The 26,184-nt window shown below is 51.0% G+C and overlaps 1 protein-coding gene across 8 annotated transcripts in view; it reads right to left on the bottom strand.

Annotated features, from left to right (window-relative positions):
* Nucleotides 1-26,184, bottom strand: part of BANP (BTG3 associated nuclear protein) — a 91,635-nt gene that overhangs the window by 34,506 nt on the left and 30,945 nt on the right. For 4 of the 8 annotated variants that reach the window (XM_053554459.1, XM_053554477.1, XM_053554468.1 and 1 more), the window contains exons 5-7: nt 16,697-16,813; nt 14,860-15,035; nt 4,136-4,375 (exon numbers count right to left, since the gene is read on the bottom strand). In XM_053554459.1, coding sequence (XP_053410434.1) covers nt 4,136-4,375; nt 14,860-15,035; nt 16,697-16,813 — 533 coding nt within the window. Of the gene's footprint in view, nt 1-4,135; nt 4,376-14,859; nt 15,036-15,313; nt 15,401-16,696; nt 16,814-26,184 lie in introns of all 8 variants that reach the window. The other 4 variants (XM_053554503.1, XM_053554493.1, XM_053554510.1 and 1 more) reach the window with 2 other exon arrangements.

Raw genomic sequence — 26,184 nt, 5'->3', positions numbered from 1 at the left:
GGCAGAGGCAGGGCCATGTGGCAGAGGCCGCTCTCACCGCTGACCAAGCTGAGGCCTAGGCAGTCTGGTCCCCACGTTGGTTTGGTTCAGTTTGCTCTTTGTCAACAATCAGCAATAGGACTAAACTGGGCCAAAGGGAGAAAAGGCAAACGAATACTCCAGGTGAACACGAGCACCAGAACTTCAGCCTCCACAAGGCTTCGCTGACATAGGTGCACCTAGACTGGGAAGGCGGGAAGGAGTCTCTGCCTGTGTCACCCACACCCTCAGAAGGGCCTGGTGAGGTGGCAGGCAGGCCTTGCTTCACTCCCTCCCAGCTGTCCTGTACGGTGCTCTCCATCTAAAACCCAAGCACGGGGCACAGGGCGCGCATCAAGGGCTGGCCCAGGGCCCAGAGTGGGCACCTGCCCAGAGGCCCACGCTCCTCCCCAGGGGAGGAGCAGTACAGGGAGGCTCTGGTGTTGAAAAGGCTCCAAGATGCCGCCCATCTGGAGGAGGCAGGGCAGACCCCCCTCCCTGGCCCTGGGCCCCACACTGTCTAAATGCAGGGCAGGCCCCAGAGCAGCCCCCAACACAGGAAGGCCCAGAACACCCACCCATCGGAAACCATGGCAGGCAGAGACATGGTCCTTGGGTGCTCCCTGCCCTGCAGGCCCCCTGGAACTGCCTACGCGGCGCTCTGTTCCTCAAGGACACAGCAGCCACATCCACACCATGGCCGCCCACCGTCTGCGGTGACAGAGCCTTATAGTAGTACACAGCACAGCCAGGCCCAGCTCCTTGTCACTCCTTGCCGGTGACTCTGAGCACCCAGGGTCTCAACCCAGGATCAGGGTGGGTGCCACCAGCTCAGAGCCACAGTTTGGGTCTGGGAGACAGTCTGATGCCCCCCACCCCACCCCCAGACAGTGGCTTTACCTGTGCTAACAGTGGGCCATGTGGGCTGCATGTCAGGGGCACATCACACTCCCATGGGGATGCCGGAGGATGAGCACAGTGTCTCAGATTTCTGAGATACTTATTAATTGTGAAGTTACATACAGAGATGTCCAACCCGTGGCCCACGGGCGGCAGACTGCTTCTGCCCAGCAGTGGTGTCAGGTACCGTGGAAAGTTCAGCTTTCGTCAGTGTCCATATTTAACATGTGGCCTGAGAAGACTCTTATTCTTCCAAGGTGCAGAAAAGGGCCAGACAGCCTGACGTGTGACAGATACACCCACGCAGAGTCGGGAGTTCCTCTGAGAAAGCCCGCAGGTTCCCGGCCCACGTGACACACCCTGGCTGCCGGCACAAAGCGCTGTCTCCACCCGCAGGAATCCTCAGGGGCCCACCCACAGGCTGCGCCAGAACCCTCACAATCCCTGCCACATGGCCTTCAACATAAACACAACTTTTCTGCTGTACTTCAGAAGTTTATGATAGTGCATTAGTCACCTGAGACAAATGGGCTGTCTACCAGGGCACGCAGCAGCGTCAGTGAGCTTCCAAGAGCCTGTTAGGCCAAGACTCCCTGATGTTTGCAGAATCCCCAGCCCCTCTACATGGCACTGTTCACAGGCCGACTGTTCTGAATGCCAGCCCGGCCCACAGTCCTGCCTAGCACTCTGCTCGGAAGCCCAGCCCTCACAGGGCACCTCCACAGTGCCCACCACAAGAGCACGGATAGACAGCCGTCCCACAGGAGCTCTCAAACAGCGCTGCTCCCAGAGGAAATACAGCACTGGCAGGATGCCCACTGCAGGGGACAGTGCTCTGAGCTTGCCTGGGAGCGCAAGGAGTCAGGCCTAGGGTGCAGAGTGTGCAGATAGCCTGGTTAGCCTCAGATTCTGCAATCAGCACAGCCAACAACCTGGGCCGCCCTGGAGGATGCCCCTGAAGTCAGTGGACCCCAAGGAGACAGTGGCCCCAGAAGCCAGGCTGGACACTCCTCTTCAGCCTCCTGACAGTTAGAATTCATCACAGCTGAGAGGGACAGACGTCCAGGGCCTGCCCCTGCTCTGTCCCACGTAGCACCTTCCACCACCCTGCACCCTGCTGTGCCCCATCCCCTCTCCAGAAGATCCTCTATGCCCCACTTACACAACAGATCGCAACCTATGCCCAGACACTTTTATTCCAGATCAGGTCGAACACCCTTCTCCACACCTGCCACCACCCTGTCAACCCCTAGGGCAGTGGTTCTCAACCTGCCTAATGCCATGGCCCTTTAATACAGTTCCTAAGGGAAGGACCCCTCCCCTGAAATGCCTCCTCTCAGAACACATGCCACTGGCCCCTGCAGGGCCCCCTCCCGTCCATCCAGGTTGCCCTCTTTGCTACCACAGCTGCTCATGTATGTCTCGGCCCTGGGGTTGCTGCCCTGTCTGGGCATCCCAACAGCACTCATTATGTGGTCCCCCAAATACTGCACACGCTGCTCATTGCCAAGCAGCCCCATGATTTTGTCTGTTTGGTTTTTTGAGACAAAGTCTCACTCTGTTGCCCTGGTAGAGTGCCATGGCATTATAGCTCGTAGCAACCTCCCAACTCTTGGGCTCAAGCGATCCTCTTGCCTCAGTTTTTCTATTTTTAGTAGAGACAGGGTCTCACTTTTGCTCAGTCTGGTCTCCAACTCATGAGCTCAAGCAATCCACCTGCCTCAGCTTCCCAGAGTGCTAGGATTACAGGCATGAGCCACGGCCCCCAGCCACGGCCCCATGTTTTAAGGCTGGAAGCCCATCACGTGGTCACATGCACCCATTCAAGCAGGGCCCATGTCCTGGGAGGGCCTGGCACGCCACCTTCTAAAGCAGGGCTGCCACCTGCCTTTGAAGGCACACAGTCACTACTGTAGGCTTACACCTGTATGTGGCTGCCTCCGAGCTGAACAGGTTGCCCACAGGCCTTAAATAACTACTATGCAGCCTTGAGGAAAAGCCCAGGCCCTGCTCTGAACCTGCCCTGCAACCCTCTGTGTGTCCACAGGCTCCTCTGCTTCCTGTCTGATCAGCCAGCATCTGCTGCCCACATGGGTGGTCTTCCAGTGAGTCAGTGACACCAGGGTCCAGTGACACTCAGGTGCCCACTGAGTTAGACAGCAGTGGCACAAAGCCTGGGGCAAGCCTCAGGACAAGCCCCAGTGTGTCAGGAAGACAAGTCACCACCTCACTCCTGTGTGAGCAGTCACTGCCTCAGATTCTGCAATCAGTACAACACCTTCGATCTTAGCCAAAGGTCAGCGTAAGCAGCCATATGAAAAGAGTCCCACCATTTTTGTAATTAGCTTTTGGAAAAGTTAGCCTTTGTTTTTCTCTTAATACTAACAGGAAAGTTCACAGGTCAGTGATAGGGAACTTTACCAGGACAGCCCAGGCCCCTCCTAGTGGACCGAGGACACTGCTCCCCCATTTGCTGAATTGGATTTCACATGGGACTGCAGCAACCCCCTCAGAGCTGGGCCTCCTGGCACGCTACTGAAGCCCTGTGCTGGGGTCTCCTGCCTTTGTTCCCTCTATCTCACATCTCACTAGAAGCCACGTCAAATGACTTCTGGAACAAGGCAGAACCCTTGGAACGAACATCCCAGCATGCGAGGGCCAGGCCAGAGCATGCAGAGGTGTGCACAAGCCTGCGTCCACTCCAGAGTTGCCAGCAGGGTAACGTGGTGATGACCTCCTCAAAGTACTGCTCCTCAAAGAGGAGGAAAACTCCCATGTTGGGTGTTGGGGTTTCTGGGGAGCCTTCCTGCTTCCCTTACACATGGCATGGCGGCCAAGGCCGAGCCCTCTCTGGAAGGAAGAGGCAGGCGGCACACTGCTCACTCCCTGGGGAAGCCCAAGTGAGTCTGGACAAGGGCTCCAGGCATAGGACTGGGAAGAGCCTGCCCCTTCTCCCCCTTCCCCTCCTGCTCCAGAGCAGCCTAGGATGTGAGGGTCAGTTTCTGAAGTCCCTGGAGAAACACGTCCACAGTCTTTCTCATCTGCAGGACACCAGACAACAGGGGCCATGGGGAAGGCTCAACTCCGAGCCCCCACTGCCCGTGTCTGGCATGACCACTGAGGCCAGCATCCCCCTGACAGTGAGGATGGGGCCCCGGCCCCACCCACGGCTCACCCACCCGCTCCAGGCCCGTGAGGACGCAGGGCCCACACTTACAGCGGATGCCGTAGATGGTGAGAGGGTCCAGCTGCTTCTTGCCATGCTTGCCCTGGCCCGAGAGGTTGGACACAGCCTGCACCTCGCGGTGGAAGAGGTAGTCCAGCAGGGTCAGTGCCATCTTCTCGGCCGTACGGCAGTTGGTGCTGATGTGCAGCATATCGGAGGGGATGATGGCGCAGCGCACCCGCATCTCGGGGTTGTTCTCGTCGCCCAGCCACGTCCCATTGGGGTAGTCCTCTGGAGGGGAGAGAGCCACGGGTACAGTCAGACGCTCAGCTCAGACACCCTTCCCAGGTGGCCCCACAGCATGGGAGCAGCCCTGACCAGACATGAGGAAGCCCTACAGGGTCGACCACTGACGAAGACCAGACACAATCCTGTTGCTCCACAACAGCCAGCCCAGATTGCTCTCAGGCTGCGCAGAAAGCTGAGTGTGGCCACTGTGCTGTGCAGACGCCTGGTCCTGCACTCGAGGCCAGCCCCACCCGCGAGCTTGGCCAGTGCTTGGGGCATCTGCACAGCTGGGGGCGTCCATAGCTGAGCCCATCTGGGGCCTCCTGCAGCTCTCACGGCCTGACCAGGTACAGCCACCAGAGTGTGCCCAGGGGTGGGATCCTCTGTGGTGCTGGGGAAGCCACCAGATGAGAGCAGGGGCACAGGCCCAAGTTCATCCTCCAACCTGGAAGAGGCAACATCAAATCCTCTAGTCCCAACACCGGATTCTCTTCATAGCCCCTACAGGCTAAAGAACTTTAAAAAGAAAAAGTTTAAGAACTGCGTTTGTTTCAAGCTTTGTCTGCATCTGGAGGGGAATCAGCAGCAGCTCGCCTGGCACACCTGTCTCCAGGGTGATGGAGAGCAGTGGCCATCCCTATCCCTGGAGGGTCCCACACACTGACATAAGGCCACCTGTGGGCTCCACACAACCCAAATGAGACCAAGGAGCCCTCTGGTCATCCTCTGCAGGACAGAGGGTGGGCTGGGTGTGGCAGGGGCCTGTTGACCTCCAAGGGCCTCTGTGCCCCTGACCACCGAGTCCCACCCACCTCCATGCTCTGGACTTTTCTTCCTGTCACCCTTTCCTGTTTGGGGGCCTTGCCTCTCCTTTCTCACAGCTCACCAGTGACCCTGGGAAACACCTGCTCTGACTGCCTTTCCTCCTCGTGTGGCCAAGACGCCCTTCCTTGCCACACACACACCACTTGTGGTTTTACATTTTTCCATATCCCAAAGGCTGCTAATAACGGGAGGACACCAAGTCACGTGTCCAGAGCAGGTGTGCAGGAGGTGGGGGAGACGCAGGGGCGGGGCCTCTGGGACTCCAGACCAGGGAGGCCACGTGTCCCCCCCCCCCCCCCCGCTGCTGTGAGACTCCCAAGGGCCTGCTGACCTCCTGCATCACTGGACATGCCTGCTGTCCTCAGCACTGACTCTTCTCCGGACCTCCCCACTCTGTGCCCAGCTGCCAGCCATTTCCCACAGAGAGAGATACTAAGATGGCAGCCCCAGCACGAGCAGCCACACTTGCCAGGTCCCCGGTGCCCCCTGTCTAGCCTTTGCCTCTGGTTTTCTCAACAGCAAACGCTTAGACACGGTGTTCAAGTGTGGGAAGCCCTGGCGCTGCCTCCACCCTCAGTGGGGCGCAGGGCTGACCTGTGGGAAGCAGGGGAGGAGAGAAGGGCCAGGCACCCAGGCAGGGTGGGACCGCCCCCTGCTGCTGGGAGTGCCGCCTGCAAGCCCCACACCCTCCCGGCTCCCTGTAAGGCCAAGGGAAGGGTGCCTCCCAGCAGGCAGGCACTCTAGGCTTCTAAGCTGGACTCCATGAGTGATCTGGCCTCTCTCAACCTAGACAGTCTCTCTGGGTCATCCTGAGGTTGACCACGTACAGTGACTCAGCAAACATCACCTTCAGAAAGCCTTCCCATCAGGCAGAAGAAAGCTCCATTATGATCAGAAACCAAGAGAATTTGCACTGCTTAGAAACTCAGCGGCTTCCCAATCTCCCTGACCCTAAAGTGGGACCAGTTGAAGGTGCACTTGAGGAGGGTCCCCTCCCCGGCGCACCGCCCTGTGTGAGTAAGGAGGTCTCAGCAAGGTCATAGGGCAGGGAAGAGTGGAGCTGACCCAGAAGCAGGTGCTCTGGACCACCACAGTCCTGCCTGCTAGAGAAGGCAGCATGTAACCACCACTGACCGGTCGCACTTATCCCCAGACTCGGAACATGGCACCCAGCACAATGAAGTCACATCAAGTTAGCTCCCCCTTAGCCTCAGCCAGTGCTGGGCAAGGTTCTGGAGAACAGTCACAGACATGAGCTGGTATCAGGCTAGATTTTCCATCCACACCAAAAATGAATTTTCATCTGGCTTTTATAAGGGCTTTCTCAAACTGTGAATCTCAAAAGCAAAATAGTTCACAGAAGGAAAGAAAGGGTTCCAACAGTGAACAGTGACACAGAATAAATCTACATAGACAGAACTTGCCAGACAAGCGAGCAAAGGTCACAGCCGCATGGCCTTTCCGGCTGCCGTACTACACACACATCATGGCTCAAAGGCTTCCAGTGCCAGGACATGGGGTAATCGTTACTGCCAAAAACTCATTTCTTCCACCTAACTTAGAGAATAAGAACAAAATCTTTCATTGTTGAGTTATTCCAGGATCCTGGGACAGAAACACCTGTAAAAATAAAGCTGCACGTGTCTCAGTGTGCCCACTCTGGTCACCTGCTGGCTAAACATCTAGAAGTCATGTGTAGAGATTCAAAGCCTTCAGCCCCACCATGTGCCGTGGGCACTCAATGAATATACGGGATGGGGAGGGGCCAGAAAGATTAGCGGGGTAGGGGTACCCACCTCACAAGCCTTGTGCCTGGAGGGCAGCTGTGAAAACCAGGTGGCCTCCCCAAGGTCCTTTCTGTAAAATCAGAGGTTTCATAATTATGTGACATGGAGTTTGAGAATTTTAGAATTCTGTAACACTGACATTTCACAAACTACAAAGGACAGAAACTACTAGAGATGATACATTGTATCATTTTCTGCTTTGTTTGGCTTTGGTTTGGGGGTGGGCTATTTTAGATCAGTAATTCTATTATAAAGACTTTACCTGTGATGCTCAAACTTTTTTTTTTTTTTGAGACAGAGTCTTACTCTGTCACCCTGGCATCATAGCTCACAGCAACCTTAAATTCTTGGGCTCAAGCAATCCTCTTGCCTCACCCTCCTGAGCAGCTAGGACTACAGATGCCCGCCACAACACCAGGCTAGTTTTTCATTTTTAGCAGGCACGGGGTCTCACTCTTGCTTAGGCTGATCTCAAACTCCTGAGCTCAGCAATCCACCAGCCTCAGCCTCCCAGAGTGCTAGGATTACAGGTGTAAGCCACCACGCCTGGCCTCAAACATTTCTTAAATGGAAAGAAAACTATTTGCCGGGCGCGGTGGCTCACGCCTATAATCCCAGCACTGTGGGAGGCTGAGGGGGGAGAATCGCTTAAGCTCAGGAGTTTGAGACTCGCCTGAGTGACAGTGAGACCCCGACTCATGAAAAAAATGGAAAAACCCAGCCGGGCGCCGAGGCGGCGAGTGCCTGTAATCCCAGCGGCTTTCGGAGGCTGAGGCAGCGGGGTGCCTGCAGCCCCAGTCTGAGGTTGTGGTGAGCTACCATGCCCACTGCACTCTGCTCAGGGGCATAGGGTGGGACCCTGTCTCAACAAAAAAAAAGAAAAAGAAAAGAAAACTATTTAATCATTAGTACAAAAGATCCTGTGATTCTGGGGTTGTACAGTCATTCCAGCTACCTGTCCACACTCTCCACAGCTGAGCTGCCTCCAAGGACAGTGTGAGCAGAGGAGACAAGGTCAAACAACCAACCAGCCGTACCACAGCCCAGAACTCACCTCCTGCCCAGCCTCCTCCCTCCACCACCCTGCATGCAGGGAGACAGTGGTCAAGTTCAGATCATGTGCACAAATCTGACGGCGGGGGGGTGGCTCGGCTCCTCCCACTGACCATTCTCACAGACGACCTGCAGCCTCACCACCCTCCTCATGTCAGTCCCCCCATAAGTCATCCCACTAACTGGGCGGTGCAACATTCATGAGATCAGTTCCTGATAAAAATTCAATCATGACTGAGGTATAATCCTTCCCCATTAAAATTAAGTGCCTGACATTTTGTATGTGCAATTTATGAAGTTTTGTAAGGATTACCAAATGTATGCACAGCAAGGATTCTAAACCCTTTGTCAAGAATTGTAACTACATCCCTTCATTCATTCAGAGACCCCAAGCTAGGTTCCTTCCGGTCACTTACTCCTCTAACTCGGTTGGCAGCTTAATCATGGAGTGAAGGGTTCCCACACCTTCTAGTCCCTGACACAGACGAGAACACTGAGACCCAAACCCACCAACAGAGGCTAGAAGTGAGTCTGCAGTTCCCTGCACCCAGCCAGGGGTCATGGTTATTCAAATGCAGCTTATGTCAGAACAAACAATTATCTAAGTAAAACTTTAGCATAAAATGATACAGTACCTTTGCAGTACAGTGAATTGATTCCAAATTTGATATAAAACAGCATGTCTATTCAAACAAGCTGTTTGGAATTTTTAAGAAATGACCATCTTGAAATCTGTGTTCCTCTAAACTTCAGGCACTTAAATGCTGACATAAAAAGGTAAGCATCTATGTCCCCTTGCAGCCCAGGGCATGCGGAATAGGAATCTAAAATAATGGAACGTGAAAACTAGCCACCACCTCCACCACCTCCCCCATCAATGCCTCCTCTGCAGAGCCCTGCCCGCTCCAACTTCTCCCCAGCCCAGCAAGTGTTCCAGGCTCGTTCTGGGAAGGCCACAGCAGGAACACCCTATGTCCCACCCTCAGTGTTTCCTAAATCCCACAGAAACGTCTAGCAGGTGACACCACCCCAGAGCGACAGTGAATCAGACACCTGAGACATCAGTGGGTCCACTACCTTTCCAACGTTTACATGTACAGCAATCACTTAAAGATGGCCTTGTTTGTCTCCATATAATCTTCACCAAACCACTGTGTCAAAAGAACATGGCACAGACATTTCAGGACATCAACATTCTGCTGAGATATACATTCCCAAGGGCAGCACCAGTGAGACAGATTTATTATTAAAATATTTTCTCCTGGGCGGTGCCTGTGGCTCAGTTAGTAAGGCGCCAGCCCCATATACCGAGGGTGACGGGTTCAAACCCGGCCCCGGCCAAATTGCAACCAGAAAATAGCCAGGCGTTGTGGCGGGCGCCTGTAGTCCCAGCTACTCGGGAGGCTGAGGCAAGAGAATCACTTAAGCCCAGGAGTTGGAGGTTGTGTGAGGCCACGGCACTCTACCGAGGGCAGTAAAGTGAGACTCTGTCTCTACAAAAAAAAAATAAAATAAAATATTTTCTCCTAATGGAATGAGAAAACGGCTCTGAATTATGACCGCTCCTTCAAAATAAAGTAAAATTTAATTTTGGAAAGTTTCTCCAATTTTCCCTGATTCCAACAACCTGTATTGTATGTTAAAGTCACATTTGGTGGAAACGATCAGTTTTAAAAGTGGTTATAGAATTTCACTCAAAGCCATTGCTACAGAAGGATGTCTTACACAGGAGCATCACTTATGTTTGAGGAACTGAAAATCGTGTACAGAACGTTCTGTGTGGCCGGCTTCTCCCTCCTTTCCCTGGGACGCCGCCCACTCTCTCCGCCTTTTCTTTCATCCCATCTTCTCTTCTCTCACTCGTGCTCTCTGCTCCTCTCTCTCTCTCTTTCTCATCTCTTCCCTTTCTCTAGTATAAAATAAACTTACACTTTTACGTTCTAAAAAAAAAATGTGTATTTCTCCATGTAGATATTAATACTAAGTAAGCTCCAAATCTGAGTCCTTTTGGTAAGTTCGTTGTAGGGCCAGCCCGCTGTTTCTACCAACTGAAATATATTTCACATTAATCATATCACATTAGGAAACAAATTTTATTTATTTATTTTTTATTGTTGGGGATTCATTGAGGGTACAATAAGCCAGGTTACATTGATTGCGATTGTTAGGCAAAGTCCCTCTTGCAATCATGTCTTAGGAAACAAATTTTAAAACATTTAAAAATTTTAAGGCTTGGGCAGTACCTGTGGCTCAAAGGAGTAGGGCGCCGGCCCCATATACCACAGGTAGTGGGTTCAAACCCAGCCCCAGCCAAAAACTGCAAAAAAAAAAAATATTAAGGCTTAAAAACTTAATTTGCAAAAATTTGTAAAAATATGTACACCATGGAATATTATGCAGCCTTAAATAAAGATGGAGACTTTACCTCTTTCATGTTTATATGGATGGAGCTGGAACATATTCTTCTTAGTAAAGTATCTCAAGAATGGAAGAAAAAGTATCCCATGTACTCAGCCCAACTATGAAACTAATTTATGGCTTTCACATGAAAGCTATAACCCAGTTATAACCTAAGAATAGGGGGAAGGAGGGAAGGAAGGGGAGGGAGGGGGGAGAGGGGCGGAGGGAGGGTGATTGGTGGGATTACACCTGTGGTGCATCTTACACCGCTACATGTGAAACTTAGTAAATGTAGAATGCAAATGTCTTAAAACAATAACTAAGAAAATGCCAGGAAGGCTATGTTAACCAGTGTGATAAAAATGTGTCAAATGGTCTATAAAACCAGTGTATGGTGCCCCATGATGACATTAATGTACACAGCTATGATTTAATAATAAAAAATAAATAAATAAACATCCTGCTGAGCAATGAGGGACATTTAATAAAGAATTACCTAAAAAAAAAAAAAACTTCATTTGTAAAAATAAAATTAAAAATCAAAATTTTTTCTTTTTTTTTTTTAGAGACAGTCTCAGTTTATCGCCCTCAGTCTAGTGCCGTGACGTCACAGCTCACAGCAACCTCCAACTCCTAGGCTTAGGTGATTCTCTTGCCTCAGCCTCCCGAGTAGTTGGAACCACAGGCGCCCACCACAATGCCCAGCTATTTTTTGTTGTTGTTGTTGCGGTTTGGCCAAGCTGGGTTCCAACCTGCCACCCTCAGTATACGGGGCCAGCGCCCTACCCACTGAGCCACAGGCAGCACCCTAAAAATTTAAATTTTTATTCTTGATGTTTTGTAAGACCTGATTCCCCCAAATTACCAAGATTTTTGTTCTTTAGTTCAGCCGTCCCCAACCTTTTTGCCAGTCAGGACTGGTTCCATGGAAGACGATTTTTCTGCAGACTGGGGGCAGAGGGATATGGTTTGGGGATGACTCAAGCACATCATATTTACTGTGCATGATATTGCTATTACTATTACATTGGAATATATAATGAAATAATTATATAACTTGGGCGGCGCCTATGGCTCAGTCGGGAAGGCGCCAGCCCCATATACCGAGGGTGGCGGGTTCAAACCCGGCCCCGGCTGAACTGCAACCAAAAAATAGCTGGGCGTTGTGGCGGGAGCCTGTAGTTCCAGCTACTTGGGAGGCTGAGGCAAGAGAATCACTTAAGCCCAGGAGTTGGAGGTTGCTGTGAGCTGTGTGATGCCATGGCACTCTACCGAGGGCCATAAAGTGAGACTCTGTCTCTACAAAAAAAAGAAAGAAATAATTATACAACTCACCATACTGCAGAAACAGTGGGTGTTTTCCTGTAACTAAATGGTCCCAGCACTGGCATCACAGCCTCAGATCCACCTGAGACCACCAGGCATTATTCTCTTGAGGAGCAGTAGCCCAGATCCTCACCCCACCCAACCCAACCCCTTGCAGCTCACAGCAGGCTTCAGGCTCCTTGAGAATCTAATGCAGGGGTCCTCAAACTACAGCCCATGGGCCACAAGCGGCACACCGAGGCCACTGATCCGGCCCTCCAGGTGTTTTTGCCACCGCTGCCTGTCCTGCTACAGTGCGCATCTGTGGAATGTGCGCGGCACTCTCCGACTCCCCTCCTCTCTGTCTCTCGACGCCTCCTCTCAGTCTCAGGACTAACTGGTGCACACTTGCATCACTTGTTACAACTAGCAGTGACAAATATGGCACCGGACATTGACCATCTCATTTGCCAAAAGCATGCCCATAGTCCCCATTGAAATACTGGTAAGTTTGTTGATTTAACTTTAGTTGTTCTTCATTTTAAATATTGTATTTGTTCCCGTTTTTTTTTTTTTTTAATTCAAAATAAGACATGTGCAATGTGCATAGGAATTTGTTCATAGTCTTTTTTTTTTTTAACTATAGTCCGGCCCTCCAACAGTCTGAGGGACAGTGAACTGGCCCCCTGTTTAAAAAGTTTGAGGACCCCTGATCTAATGCCTGGCTGCTGACCTGACAGGAGGTGGAGCTCAGGTGATGCGAGCGATGGGGAGTGGCTGTGAATGCAGATAGGCTCTGCTAGCTGCCACTCACCTCCTGCTGTGTGGCCCACCCCCAACAGGCCACCACCAGTTACCATCCTTGGCCCAGTGGTTGGGGACTACAGCTTTAGTTGACACTGTTTATCTACATACCTATTTGCCTATATATTTTATTTATCCATCTACTTATTTGTTTATACTTAAGACAGAGTCTGTCTTGAATTCCTGGGCCCAAGCCTCCTCCTGCCTCAGTCACCCAAGTAGCTGGGCCTACAGACATGCACCACCACACAGCTAATTTTTTTATTTCTTAAAAGATGGGGTCTCACTATGCTGTTCAGGCTGGTCTCGAACTCCTGTTCTCAAGGGATCCTACTGCTTCGGCTTCCCAGAGTGCTAAGATTATAAGTGGGAGCCACTGGGCTGGGCCCTAGCTCACAGCTTAATCCAAACATCAGGCCTAAAATGGGTAGCCCGATCTACGTGGGTATTCACACAAAATCCACGTAGAAGAAGAGTAAGAATAATTAGTCTTCATGAAATATTATAATGTGACTTTCATTCAGTTTCCATGCAAATGAAATCAGTTGCATTTCTCCTTTCCTTAAATTTAATGTGTAAAAAACCAGTTGCCTTGACCTTGCAATTCATACATCATACACGAAAGCCTCTGTGTAAACATTCACAGCAACATTATTTATAAGATCCAAAAAGTGGCAATAGCCCAAATGCCCATGAACTGATGACTGGGTAAACAAAGCGCAGTCCACCCACACAACGGGGTGTTTGGCCACAGAAGGAAGCTGACTTATGGTAGAATCTATGTGACATCTTTGGACCCCATCCCTACGAAATGTCCCCAGTGGGAAAATCCAGAGACGGCAGATCAGTGGGTCCTGGGGCTGGGGGAGTGAAGGAGGGAGGGGTGATGGCTGCTAATGGAGACAGGACTTCTATTTTATAAATATAACACAGAGGTGATGGCTCCATAATGCTGTGAATACACTAAAACCACTGAAATGAAGACTTTCAGATGGTCAGTCTCAGGGCATGTAAGTGAGATCTCGATTTCAAACTGTCTCCCTGCCTCTGTCTTCACTGTTCTGCCATTTGTATTAGAGGTAAAAGCAATTTTTGGGAAAAACATTGTTTTCAATGTTTCAGATATAGTAATGACTTTAACTTTGTTCAGTAGAAAATTCTACATCACGTTTTTAGGAAGAGGCTGGGCGTGGTGGCTCACGCCTATAATCCCAGCACTCTGGGAGGCCAAGGTGGGAAGATCACTTGAGGTCAGGAGTTTGAGACCAGCCTGAGCAAGAGCGAGACCCTCATCTCTACTAAAAATAGAAAAACTAGCTAGGTGCTGTAGTGGGCACCTACAGTCTAAGCTACTTGGGAGGCTGAGGCAGAAAGATCGCTTGAGCCCAGGAGTTTGAGGTTGTTGTGAGCTAGGACACCACGGCAGGGTGTCACCTCTATGCAGGGTGACAAAGTGAGACTGTCTCAAAAAAAAGTCTTGAGGAAAAATGAACAACTCAGATGTAGAAGCAGAAAAACCTCAAGTTCTTATTAGTAAACAACATACAGGCTTTGGGACTCCATGACACAAAGCTGAATCTGCTGAGTTGATCTCTCTCTCCCCACATGGCAGTGACTGTGGTAACTGGCCTAAGGTAGTCCCAAGGGACACACTGAGGCCCTAGGACAAGGCTGACCACAGGCAAGGGCCAGACGAGAAGTCCCTTCAGACCATTATGGGAGAAAGGAAGGAAATCTTAGCACTCTGGGAAGCTGAAGGTCCCCCCCCAGGGGACCCCTAGAAGCTCCCCCCTCCCCCCAGAGTCCACCTATGGGCTGACACCTGCTCGCTTCCTTCAGGTGGGAGAGGCAGAGCTGCTGGGGCCAGGGGCCTGATTTAAACTGTGTCCTCTGACCCAGCAACCCACCTGACAGCTACTTCCAGACATCAATCAGAGAGATGAGAGAAGGAGCATCAAAGACAGTGAGTCAACCACTAGGTAAAAATGACGCAAGGTTACAGCTGTCCATTCCTAGACGTTGATTAAATAAAAAGTATTGGAAACAGATTGTGCAAATCTGTCTTGACATGGAAAGGTTGTTGCCATGGGAGGGAAACTGAGTTCTGATTATAAGGTACCCAGACAAAAAGCCCAGAAGGCTTAGAGATCTCTGAACAGTGAACTACAAATTATTTTCCCTTTCTTCATCATTGTTACATTGGCTTGTTTTAAAAAGCAACAAATATATGTAACATTTCTAAAAAGCAAAGAAGGAAAAAAACTTGGCCCTGTTGCTGCTCAGCCAAGGGAAGATAAACTCTCTCGGGCTCACCTTCTGAGTTCAGGGTGATCAGGGTGACGTTGTTCCCAATGCTCTGGCTCCCAGACTGTCCGCAGTTGGAGATGGAGTCGCTGGCCTCTGACCCACTCTCCCCATCCTCATGGTGGCTGTCTTCTTGGCCCGGCACCTTCACCACGATGGTGTTCTGCCGCCGCCCAGGAACAGCGCTGCACGGGACAAAACACAACAACCTGCCATCGTGAGAGCAGCACAGCAGACAGCAAGGTCAGGGCGGCCTCGCGGGGAAGCTCCCCTTTGCCTGGTCTATCACGGACCCTGACTATGCCTGGACCAGTGGATCACAGTCTTCCAGACAGCTCTTTCTACGAAGATTACTGGCAATATAACAGTAGAAAATGGTCTGGGGGGTGGAAGAAACTACATAAAATGAAACTTAAACATTTAAAGAAAATATTCCCATCACAAAAGTAAAATCGTAACTCACTGTGACTCAGGCCTAGAATGCTGCTTTCTGATTTCAGAGGCTGTTATCCCACCAAATGCTGCACTTGAATAGAAGTCACTTTCATGCCTATGTTAAGGAAGACTTGATGAAGAGCAAGTGTGCCTAGAGACCGGACCATCACCCGTGCTGTCAAGACTCCTGCAGACGTCCTGCCTCCAGAAACACTCCCAACTATTCCCACAGACAAAAACACTCAGGTGGCCTTTAAAAGACAGCCAAGAATCCACAGGGGCCACTCTCCTCACAAGAGCTCCTGGCGAGGAACATCAAAACACTGCCGGCAAAACGGGAGCACAAGGTCAGCCCCAGAACACGCCCAGAAAACACACTTGGAGACTTGTAACCTGCCTTTTTAAGGACCCTTTGAACCTCCTTAACCAAGGCCTGCTACACACTGAGGGGAAATAGCAAAATTCCTCTTTATGCAAAGTCACAACAAGGTGTCTACAATGCTGGTCACACCCAGAGGAGGCTCACTCTGTACTTCCTGGACTTGATTCTAGAGAACTATCTGGGTTGAACTTGCCCCTAAACACTCAGTCTGCCCACTGACCTCAGTGTGGGCCCCGAGAGAGGCAGGACAGACGGACCTCAGCTTCTTACCGGGCAGCACACCCTCAGGCTGCCCACCCCCCACCTGTTGCCTCCCCCCACATAGCCAGCCCTGGTACCCACAACTACCAGCCCAGAAAACTGAACTAAGACAACAGGGAAACCAGACAAAGCTGGAGGAGGGATAATCCACAGGAAAAACGAAGAAAAAAGCAAAACAGAACTGCAAAGACTCGATGGGAAGCAAAGAGCACCACCATCCTCACAGGAGAGTGTCCCTGGGCAGAAGCCCTCCCCACAGCCCTCACCCTCACACCAGGTGCTGACCCTTCTCCTGTCCACCCATTTCTAGTCAAGATTCCGTTCACAATGTCTCAAAAGGAGTAAGAAAAAAAGCCATAAACTCAGCACACTTAATTCCTGCGAAGGCAGACAGGGTGTCTGCTCACCTGGAGCTCTGCACAGACAGACAGGCCAAGTGAGCTGGAGGACACACCCTTACCAGCTGCTGTGAAGTCACAGTGACCTCTCTCCAAAACTCTGAGAGCACAAGACACAGAGTCCCCACAAGGCACTGCCCTCTCTGCAGCCACACACCAGGGCAAGGGTCTCTGCGGCACCCGGCCCTCTCCAAGCACTCCACAGGCCCTCCCACCCCGACCTTGGGAAACTAGTGTAGTGCCCACCAGGCCCAGCCATGACCAGAGCTGAGCCACGTGCTCGACTGTGCCCTAACTCAGGGAGTTGACTCATTCCCATGGGGCACATCACAGTGGTGGGGAAAGGTGAGGGTGGTGCCGTGCTACTGACTTGCTAATGACATTTTCCAGGGAATCCGGTGCCCTGTTGCTCAAAGGGTCGTCCATCTTGGCTACAATGGCGTTCTGCCGATCACTGTTGAGTATTACTGTGGTCTGGGGGACGACGCTATGGAACAAAAGAATCACAAAAAAAAAAAAAAAAAAAAGAAGACCTTAAAACAACAACATTCATTGAGTGCATGCGAGTAATTCAATACAGTCAAGCCCCCGTGACCTGCAGTAGGGGCAGTGGCCCCAAACAGAAACCCTCACTCTGTGCTAGGACGGACATACGGGGAACGGGGCCTTAACAATTTGACTTTCATACTGGTGGTGTTCTGGGCCTCATGGCTGGATGACACAGGACAGCCAAGCTCAGGCTGTTTAAACACGTGACAGAGAACAGATGGAAATACCACGTGTCATCACCCTGCAAGGCCAGGTGGCCTTGGAGGCCACCCATCTACTGAAGGCCAGCTTGCTGCTTTTGCTCACCCCACTGCCCCCCTCACCCCCGCCCCGTGGAAGATATAAACTCTCCTAATCACATACTGACATCATTCCAGAACACAGACATCTGGAAGGAAAGGGGAAATGTGACCCAGGTCCACAGTAAAGTGGCTCAACCACAACCAGACGGCCTCGGAGTTTGGCTTGGAAGAAAAATGACTCTACAAAAGAAGAGGCCACAGCCAGCACCGTCAGAGCCGGCAGCACCCGGGGTCGTGCTGGTGTGCGCCAATGGGGAGAGGCCACACCTAGCACCCAGGCATGCGCTGGTGTGCGCCAACGGGGACAGCTGACACGGCTCCACTCGAGGCATTTACTCATGCGTCTTTCCCAGTCATTAATTTTTAACCTTAGCAGCACTTTGTAGTTGCAAGTCTTTAACGCACAGCTTGCTATGAAAGGCCAAGGGCAGGAAGAACTGCCCTTGAGATATAAGATGGAGTGTCTGGAAGTAAAACACCACTTGATTCCACGCTGCAAAGCCCAGTTCAGGGAAGGCTGCCGTCTGTGATTCCCACACATGAAGATCCAGCCTGGTGTCCAGGCCATACGCCTGTAATTGCCTGCCAGACACAGAGCGTGGACCTCTACAGTGAGGCCCAGCCAGCTGCACCGCGCCCCAAAGGCACCTTTTCCCCAGTTGTCCTACTTGTCTTTGGTGACACCCAAAGGAGCCACCAAGCCCTGACAAATTACCCCCAGGCACCCAGGCAACTTTCGGTGGTTACTGCAGCCACTTCAGCCACTTCAGCCACTTCTGGGCTGTGACACTCTCAAGCTTCTCACATATGCAAAAGAGGAAACCAGAAGGGTCTACATTTCCTGAGGCTATTCCACAGAAGGCTAGTGTCCCCAGGCTCACACACACACAACTCCCTGTCTGTCTCTATCAGAGACTAAGTAAGGGCACCTGCTGTTCACAAAGGCCATTAGCAAATTAAAGATCTAAAAAGAAATTGTAACATAGTAACATTCATCCATGCCACCATCTGGAGAGGTCGTTTGACTAATTAGCCTTTGTTTCTTGAAGATTTCTATGAAGATGAAAGCACCATGTTCTGAGGCACCAGCTTCCTGGTGGAGTAACGCACCCCCAGGAGCGCCCCAGAGGGTTTCTGCATCACTCCCAGCCACTGTGTCCAGAAGGAACTGCTTCCTGAAAGTGGTCTTCCCCCAGAAAGCTCCTTGATGCATTTGTTCCCCTTCACAAAGTCTTTTTCCCACTTAAAGGAAAAAAAAATTACCTGTGACTCAGAGTACCCTGCAGTTCACTGGCCACCCACGACAAGACCCGGGACCCAAGAGCAAACGAAGGGTCTGGGGACACTGGCCTAGCACGGCAGACTGACCAGGCGACCCTCGGTGAATGGGTGGGTTTATGGTCCTTTGCTTTCAACAAAACTCATGGAAGGATCTAGTTGAATTTTTAGCTCACAGATCATCAGAAATAATTTCTGATGACAGACCATTACGATTTTTAGCACGTAACTCAAGGAGTTGGAGGGCTCCTTCCTCTCTCATGTTACTGATGTGAACAAAGTCTCTCAGGGTTTAGAACTGTAACAACCCAAACCAGAACTAAGACCCATGCTGAATCCTGCCTTATAAGCAACCAATCACAACCATCCAGGGACTCACAAATTAAGTCTCATCTCCTCGAAAATATATTCACGGCCAGGGACAGTGGCTGACACTTGAACAAGCCAAGGCAGGAGGACTGCTTGAGCCTAGCATGGCAACAAAGCAAGACCCACAGCAGGTGCAGCGACCCACACCTATAGTCTCAGCTACTCTGGGGGCAGAGCCCAGGAGTCTGAGTCTGCAGGAAGATATGCTCACACCACCAGGCTTCAGCCTGGGAGACAAAGTGAGACCTGGTCTCCAAAAAAAAGAAAAAAAAATTATATTAGCAATGTTTTATTACTCAGAATTAGTTATAAGAGGGTAATACATTTATGTTGCTTTCTTCAGCTACATACTATTAATTTTTTAATCCCAGGCCCTTATGGTCACAGGACATAAAGGTTTTCAGCTTCAACCTGCATCCCTATTTCTGCTATAGAGAGCATGACAGCCTAGGTAATAGGATAAAGTTACATGAACTGAAAGCTCAGCACACAAAAGGAACGATGTAAAATGTGACTGCCAAAAGCTGACTTGTGAGATGTTTAAAATGCACAGTGGCGTTTATATTACAAGGGAAACATTTAAGAGAATAAATCCGTGTTGTTTTTAAATATCAGTATTACAGTGTGCCAGAAATAACACCCTTACAGCGAATGCAATTTATTTCAACCTCAAATTGTACAAAAGAATATTTAGTTTCTCAAAGACTATGGAACATCTCTTTCACATTAAGAATGAAGCAGTTGTCTAAGGTCAGTTAGAGCAAAGTACGATATTACGTGGCACAGTACAAACAAACACAGGTGCAGGTGCACGAAAGCACATCTGGAAAGACTGTCAAGAAACTGGGATGGGAAGTCACAGAGCAGCTTTCCCTTTCCCACATTATTTGAATTTTCTGAACATGCTGGCATTTTCTGTCTGTGTCACGAGTGTGTCACTCCTGGCCACCCATCCCACTCTGTGGGATGTGCATGGCCTGGGCTGAGTTATCCCTGGACACCAGATCACTCAACGGGGCACTGCCAGGAGACTAAGGGTCCTAATTAATCCAATTTATGTTCATCAAAAGAGAGGTGCCTTCGGTGACCTGACCTTCTCAGCAAGCCCTTTATATGGCCCCTGCTCTCCCAGGCCTGGGGGCTTCCACACAGCACCTACCCGCCAGGGCCCAGCCTGTCTGCTGCCCCCGCTCCCCCTTCCTGACCATTGCCTCATACATTTCACTTGTGCTCAGTGGCCCTACAAGCATGGGAGCCAGTCCCCTGGGGCACCCCTTCAGGCACTCTCATAGGCACACACATAGCACCTCCAACTGGCTCTGCTTCTCTGGTTGAACTCTGAGTCCTACGTTTTAAAATAATCATGGATTCACAGGAAGTTATAAAACTAGTCCCAGGAACCCATCACCAGACTGCCCCATGGTGACATCCCTCGAAGCCTATGGTATAGAACGTGCAAGACAGGGGCACTGGGACAGACTGTGGTCACAGCCTGGCAGAGCTCACCAGCATCAGTGCGTGAGTCTGTACACGTGTGTGTGTGTGCACATGTGTGTGCAACTGCAGGTGTGTGTGCACATGTGTGGGCACGTGGCTCCCTAAACCCACTGCCCTGAGATACAGAACTGGTCTGCCCCCAGAAGCCCTGGAGCTGCCTTCTCAGTCACACCTACTTGCCCTCCCTGGCTGCAAAATCCCCAGACATCCCACCTGCGCAGTCACAGCACCTGACCTTTGCACTCAGCAGAACCCCTGAGATCCACCAAAGAGGTAGCCTGTCACAGCTCACTCCTGCCTGCCACTGGGCGGGCTCTGTGGCAGGGGCACTGGCTCGTTGACCACTTGTCCGCTGACGGGCACCCGGGTAGTCACAGTCCTGGCTGCTACAGACAGAGCTGCCATTAACATTAGTGTGCAGGCCTCGGGGGAACGCAGATTTTCAGTTCTCTGAGACTAACACCCAAGACAACTGCCGGGCCACCTGGCTTTGTAAGACACCCTCTGCCACTGTCCAAGGCAGCTGTGCTACTTTCTGTCCCATCCGAAACAGACACAGGGTCCAGCTTCTGACACCCTGCCAGCACTGGCACCAGAGTGCAGCCCAGTCTCAGTGTGGCTGTAACTGGTGCCCCCCTGCCGGCTGAGGACGCACAGCCACCTCCCGCCTGCATCTCCCACCTCACACCCCGCGGTGAGACTGCTCTCCTGGGCTCGGCCTGTGCACCGGCTGGACCACTCATGCTTCGCTGTAGAGTTCTGGTTATTCTAGATGTTCACCCTTGTTGGACGTGTGCTCAGCAAACATTCTCTCCCAGTCTGTACTCCATCCTCTTCACAGGCCTCTCCCAAAGCAGAAGCTGGGAACTGCCATCAAGTACCACAGGCTCATGTCCCCGATTATCCTTTCAGGGTCAAATCTAAGATTCTTTGCCTAAACCAAAGTCCCCAAAATCTTCTGTGTTTCCCTGTGAAAGTTTGACAGTCTCACATTTTACACTTAAATCTTGACCCCAATTAGATTCTGTATGGGATATGAGGCTCCGGCCAGGCCCGTGACCGTGGTCTTCCTGGGGACATCTGGGTGCTGTGGCATCACTGCGCAGAGGGTGCCCCCCCCACCGTGTTTTTGTCAGAAGTCTGCGCGACGTGCCTCTGTGGGTGTGCCTCTAGGTCCTCTGTCATGTTCCAACGACCAGACACGTATCCCCCATCACTTGGGTTTTTAAATTATTTTTTAAGTTTTCTATCATAATCATTCCCCGGCTCACAGAAGTCTCACGGGCACTGGACTTCCTCTCAGCAAACAGCCGTTGCTCGTAACCTACAGAACCACAACCATGACTGCGAAGCCCCTTAGCATAAGGTTACAGGGACCTCAGAGTTACTTGGAAGCGGCGTGAGAGACAGAGCCACAGCCTTCCTCGTGCTGCCCGTGTACAGAGAGGCCAATGAGCTGCCCAAGGACACATGGCCAGTGAGCGGCAAGTTAGATTTGAGCCCAGCGTCCTCCTGGGACAGACAGAGCCGACAAACTTACAAGCCAGAGTCCACGGGGCCCACTCCTCACACTTGCATCTCCTGCGAGGCCAGGGCCCGACCCCAAGGAGAGCTTGGACCTTTTTTTTTAAAAAAAAAAACAATTCCCTGGGCGGCGCCTGTGGCTCAAGGAGTAGGGTGCTGGTCCCATATGCCGGAGGTGGTGGGTTCAAACCCAGCCCCGGCCAAAAAAAAAAAAAAAACAATTCCCCCAGGCAATTTGTGATGGGCACCCCTGGCTTGAAAAATAAGCCAGTAACAGGATTACACACAAGCTCACACCGTAAGAGGCCCAGACGCTCTGACCGCCTTTCCCCTCACAGGGCCTTCGACTTGTCACACAGGTTAACTCAGTGTCTCCGTTCTGTGTGGCCTTCTCTGCGCAGAGCAGTTCCTCCGTGTTGTGCGAGGCAGCCTCCCACGTGCAGGGCAGGGACTCCGAGAGTCAGCCTCGTGCTTGAGCTGACTGTCCCAGGCTTCGCCATCTCATACTGTTGAGCTGCTCCACCAGGGCCGGGCCCTAAGAACACAGTGCCCAGACACAGCCTAGAAAGCTCCCTTCCACCAGAGAGTGTAGACACCACACCAAGGAGGGCCTGACCCGGGGGCTGCTATTGTGAGCACCAGGCAACAGTGAACGGCAGGAATCAGTGTCACTAATTTTCAAAACCTCACAGGGACGCTGAGGCTCAAGATCCTTGCATACCTCACACGCATGGCCTTGGTCACCACCATCCTCGCCTACCCTCACCCCCATTTCGGTGATAAAGGCCCTTCCTGCCCTCACTCCATCATCGCAATGCGGTACCGGTGTCCAACTCCAAGCACCTCCATGCCCATCACCTCTGGTCAGGAAAGCAATGGTCCGTTTACTACTGGCAGCCTTGCCCTCTTGGGGTCTGAGAGTCTCACTTGTTTTCCTGACGGATCTTCAGCAAAGTATCCTCAGATTCAGGACAGTCGTGGCACATGTCTCCCCAATAACGCGTCCTTCCACCTGTCCTCCGGCTCTGGGCCAGCCCTGGTGTAGCCACAGCCCCCAGCCTGGACTCTAGCTCTGCTGGCCTGCCTGTGGCCCCCACAAGTGAAATGCCCAGAGCACAACAAGAGAGCCACCAAAAGGAGACACAATACATCACAGAAAACGTCGGTTTAAACTACTCTCGCAAGTTTGGGTTTGCCATGTTTTAACTACAAAAGGAAAACTAAAAATAAGTTGCTTTATACCAGAGAACTTAGAAAACCACACCATAGTCAACTGCAGACAAGGACACGGGGCAGGGCAGAGGAGGGCGGGCAGCCCCAGGACTAGGTCCAGCCGGCAGCACTCGAAGGGCCAGACATCTGGCCGGAGCCAGCAAGTAATATATACAGACCCTGGAGCAAGAGAGAATAGGACCCAGCGAAACACACTCAGAGGGTCCCAGGCCCTCAGCCTGCTGCAGGACAGAGCTGCAGCTGGTGGGTCTGCACAGACGTACAGACACCACAGAAGCTCTGATGCAGAACCTGCTTTACAAAAGCCTGTGAAGACGGCAGGGCCCCTTGACTGCATCCTGAGCGCGTGTGTGCACGTGCCCCTGCCCTCCTGCTGGGGACTGAGACCAAGGACCCGAGAACCATAGCTGTAGAGAGTCAACATCTGAGCCATCTCCAGCTAACGGACAGGGGCAGCCGGTAACACCATGTTGTTTCACGTTTAAGGCTGTTGCCAGGCTCAGGGCTGACTGACAGGGCTGCTGGGTGGGCGAAGCCGGAATGATTTGAACAACAAAACAAAGCACTGTGGGACTCTCAGCCAAAGCATAAAGCACACATTGGACACCCCCCCCAACTCGTGACAGGGGAGAGGGCCATCCCCCTCTGCACGTCCCCAGCTGCCGACCCTACCCAGGAGCACCCTCAGGACAGGGCAAGAGCTCTTTCCCTGTGGAAAAAGCTCAAGAGCCTGGGGTCGGCACCAGCACCCCAGCTCAAAACTGTATGAGGAGAGGGCTGCCTTGCCCCTAGGGTCCTCCCCCAAACCCCCACCCAGGCCAATCAGGAGGAAAGCAAGGGACAAATCCCAGCAGATGCTACAAGCATCTAACCAGCATCCTAAGAAAGTCACCAAATACAAGGGCAGTTGAGAAAGTGTCACAGATCTGAGGAGCCTGGGGAGACAAGCCCCGTGGATCCACACATTTAAAATCAGACACCACAACAATACTACCAAGAATCATTTTGAGAAGTCCCAGGATTCTGAGGAAAGGAAATCCCTTGAGAAACACAAATTAAACAACACCAACTCAAGAAGTTCTACATTCACTAAAGTTCTAGAGTAATTGAACTCATGATAAAAACCTAGGCCCAAATGGCTTCGTGGGCAAATTCTATCAAATATTTAAGGAAGAAATAAAACTAATGCTACAGAAATACTTAGACAATAAAAGGCAACTTTCTAGCTCATTTTTTGAGGTCAGCATCATCCTGATAACAGATAAGGACACACCCAAGAGGAAAATTCCAAAGTGATCTGCTCCATGAACACAGATGCAAAAACTCACAACTAAACACTAGCAAATCAACCCACTAGCATATAAAAAGGGCAATACACTGTGATCAATTAGGTTTAATTATAACAGAAATGCAAGGTTGGTTGAACATTCAAAGTCAGCATAAATAACTACAACAGAATCAAGAAGGAAGCCAAACGATCTTCCCAAGCAGATATATGAAATGCATGTGAAATTCACGATAAAAAGGCTCGGGAAATAAGGAACAGAAGGGAACTTCTTCAACCTAATAAAAAGCATCGATGAAAAATTCACAGCTCACATCATACACAACGGTGAGAGACCAGGTGCTTTCACTCCGAGAAGGAACTGAAATGGGTCACAGCCAGCACAGAGAAGTGAGAGAAGGGGTGAAAACCTGATAGGAAATCAGACTCTCCTTATTTAAAGACAACATAGCTATGCATATTTTCTAAAATTCTGCAGAAAAGCTACTAAAACAAGTGAATTCAGAAATGATGCAGAGTAAAGGTCAGCAGAGAAAAGTCCACCACCTTCCTACAGGACGTGACTCCCCGCGGGGACTGACACTTAGGGCACCTGCTGTGTGCTGCCGCAAGTGAGTGTGAAGCACTAGCAGACGAGCTGACCGAGTGTACAAAGGGGCTGCATCCTGCACAGCTCGACACCCTGCCAGGGGAGAGGACTGTGCTGCACAGAGAGGCTCCCCGCTCCCAGATCAGAGCACTCTGGGCTGCGGAGACAGCAGTTCCTCCCAAGCTGATCTGCATTCAGCACAAAACCATCAGAGAGTTATTAGTAATCCTGAAACTAGAGAATTATTCCAAATTATCAGGATGTGTGTGATCTATTAGAACACTGAAACGTGTTTCTTATCAGCTTTGGCTCTCAGACTGCATCTCTGAATCATCAGATGGTGTCAGTGACTCCTTACACTGTGTGTAAAGTGCTCTCCAGTTAGTGCCCCACCCTGACATGCACGGGGGGGTCACAATTAGGTCACAAACGGTGCACAGCTGTGTGAGATGGTGCAGCAAAACCACATGTATACAAAGTTAAATGAAGGCTACCAACAATCAACATGAGATGAGAAAGTTAAACGAGCCCATTTTGGCTGAGACAGAAGCATATCTTCACGATTCAAATATTCCTACCTAGAGTTTATCACATTTTAAAGCCTATGAACATCAGCGACCCCAAACCAGAAGCACAATGAACACTGGGTCCCCCAGGTCACGATGCCTCGTGCCCACATACCAAGTGGAGAGGCTCAGAACAAGGCCTGTCTCTGCCAAAGATCTCTGGGGGCTACGAAAAATCAGAATAGCCTCTCCATAAACATCCATCTACATTTAAAAGAAAAGACCCTCTAGGAAATAAAATACAAGGCTTAAGCCATTTCTTGATCAAACATTTCAAATCTGTGGGTTAACAGTTTTGAGGGAAAGAAGGAAACCAACTTCCTCCTCCATAAATCATCTGTGACTCATCTCTCTGAAAGAGGAACTTCACAAGACAGCACTTTTCCTTTTTTTTTTATTTTTGAGATAAGAGTCTCACTATGTCACCCTTGATAGAGTGCCGTGGCATCACAGCCCACAGCAACCTCAAACTCTTGAGCTCAAGCAATTCTCCTGCCTTAGCCTCCCAAGTAGCTGGGACTACAGGCGCCCACCACAATGCCCGGCTATTTTTTTGTTGCAGTTGTCATTGTTGTTTAGCTGGGCCAGGTTTAAACCCACCAGCCTCGGTGTATGTGGCTGGCACCATAACCACTGTACTATAGGCACCGAACCCACTTTCATTTT

This window comes from Nycticebus coucang, chromosome 2 (genome assembly GCF_027406575.1).
Source record: "Nycticebus coucang isolate mNycCou1 chromosome 2, mNycCou1.pri, whole genome shotgun sequence".
Taxonomy (NCBI): Eukaryota; Metazoa; Chordata; class Mammalia; order Primates; family Lorisidae; genus Nycticebus; species Nycticebus coucang.
The sequence above is the reverse complement of the archived record's forward strand: the minus strand, read 5'-3'. Positions and strand labels throughout refer to the sequence as shown.